Source organism: Arachis ipaensis, chromosome B09 (genome assembly GCF_000816755.2).
Source record: "Arachis ipaensis cultivar K30076 chromosome B09, Araip1.1, whole genome shotgun sequence".
NCBI lineage: Eukaryota > Viridiplantae > Streptophyta > Magnoliopsida > Fabales > Fabaceae > Arachis > Arachis ipaensis.
The window spans coordinates 127,100,116-127,101,377 of NC_029793.2; the positions used below are offsets into that span (position 1 = coordinate 127,100,116).

Below are 1,262 nucleotides of genomic sequence, written 5' to 3' on the forward strand. Positions count from 1 at the left end.
AGGCTATCATTTTTGCGTATTCTTCAACCACTCTTGCCTTGTTCATCAAATCAAAAAAAATACGAATGTCATTTTTTTTATATATACACTCATCAATATATAAAAGAGTATATATATATATTATTTTAATTATATTAAAATAATAATATTAGTGAATATTAATATTAAAATTTTTTATTTATTTTACAACAAAATTTACATATTTAAAATTTAGAGGATCAAAATTATTAAAATTTATGTTAACCAAGTATTTTTTATTATCTGATTTTTATGTTTTATTGTTTGTTTTGCCATATTTATCCGTCTTGAATATAACAGCTTGATTATTTAGGAAGTGTTAGCTGACAAAAGTATTATTTAGTATCTATGTAAGTATTAAAGTAGTAAAGTGCTAGAACCTTCTTTCTCCTCTAACATGGGGTGGGAACTTTGAACTTTCTATATCACCAAAAACGACTCAAAACGGGTCTCGTTTTGAACCTTGAACCCTAAATCCCCAATTCAAACCACTCTCTCTGATACTCGCAAAGCTCGCTCTTTTAGCTGATTAACCTGCTGTTCAATCGTCATCGTGATCGTCATAATCATACATGAGTCGAATACTCGGTCCCGGTTTCCGCTTCCACCCTACGGACGACGAACTAGTTCAATACTATCTCCGCCGGAAGGTCATCGGAAAACTCAACCACCACGACCACATCGGCGTCATCAATATCTACGACTATGAGCCATGGCAACTCCCCGGTTAGCTTTCTCTCAATAGCTGAATTTCGACCCTAATTTGTTTTTGGTGTCGTGTATCTTAGGGTTTCATAGTGAAATTAGAATTTTATGGTGGTGGTTGTTGTTGTTGTATGTGGTTTTTTAGAATTGTCGAAGCTGAATACTAGAGATTTGGAATGGTATTTCTTCACGGTTCTGGACAAGAAGTACGAGAAGGGGGAGAAGACAAAACGCGCCACCGTCAACGGTTACTGGAAGACCACCGGCAAGGATCGTGGAATCAAGTATGGCGATCGCCAAGTAGGCATGAAGAAGACCCTCGTTTACCATGAAGGAAGGGCCCCGACTGGCAAAAGATCAAATTGGGTTATGCACGAGTACCGGATGGTCGATGAGCAATTGGCGGAAGTCGGATATCAGCTGGTATATATATGTATATGAATTTGCACACGGATATATTTTTTATTTTGAAATCTTTCTAAATTCGTTCGCATTTTTAATTAAATATCTGGCGCTTCGAAAGTTTGGAAAGTTTATAA

The 1,262-nt window shown here is 35.9% G+C and overlaps 1 protein-coding gene across 1 annotated transcript in view; it reads left to right on the top strand.

Annotated features, from left to right (window-relative positions):
* The window catches only part of LOC107617944 (NAC domain-containing protein 53), a 3,530-nt gene continuing 2,646 nt past the window's right edge, over positions 379–1,262 (top strand). The window contains exons 1-2 of the mRNA XM_016319839.2: positions 379–744; positions 869–1,146. Coding sequence (XP_016175325.1) covers positions 591–744; positions 869–1,146 — 432 coding nt within the window. The 5' untranslated portion in view covers positions 379–590. The remainder of the gene's footprint in view (positions 745–868; positions 1,147–1,262) is intronic.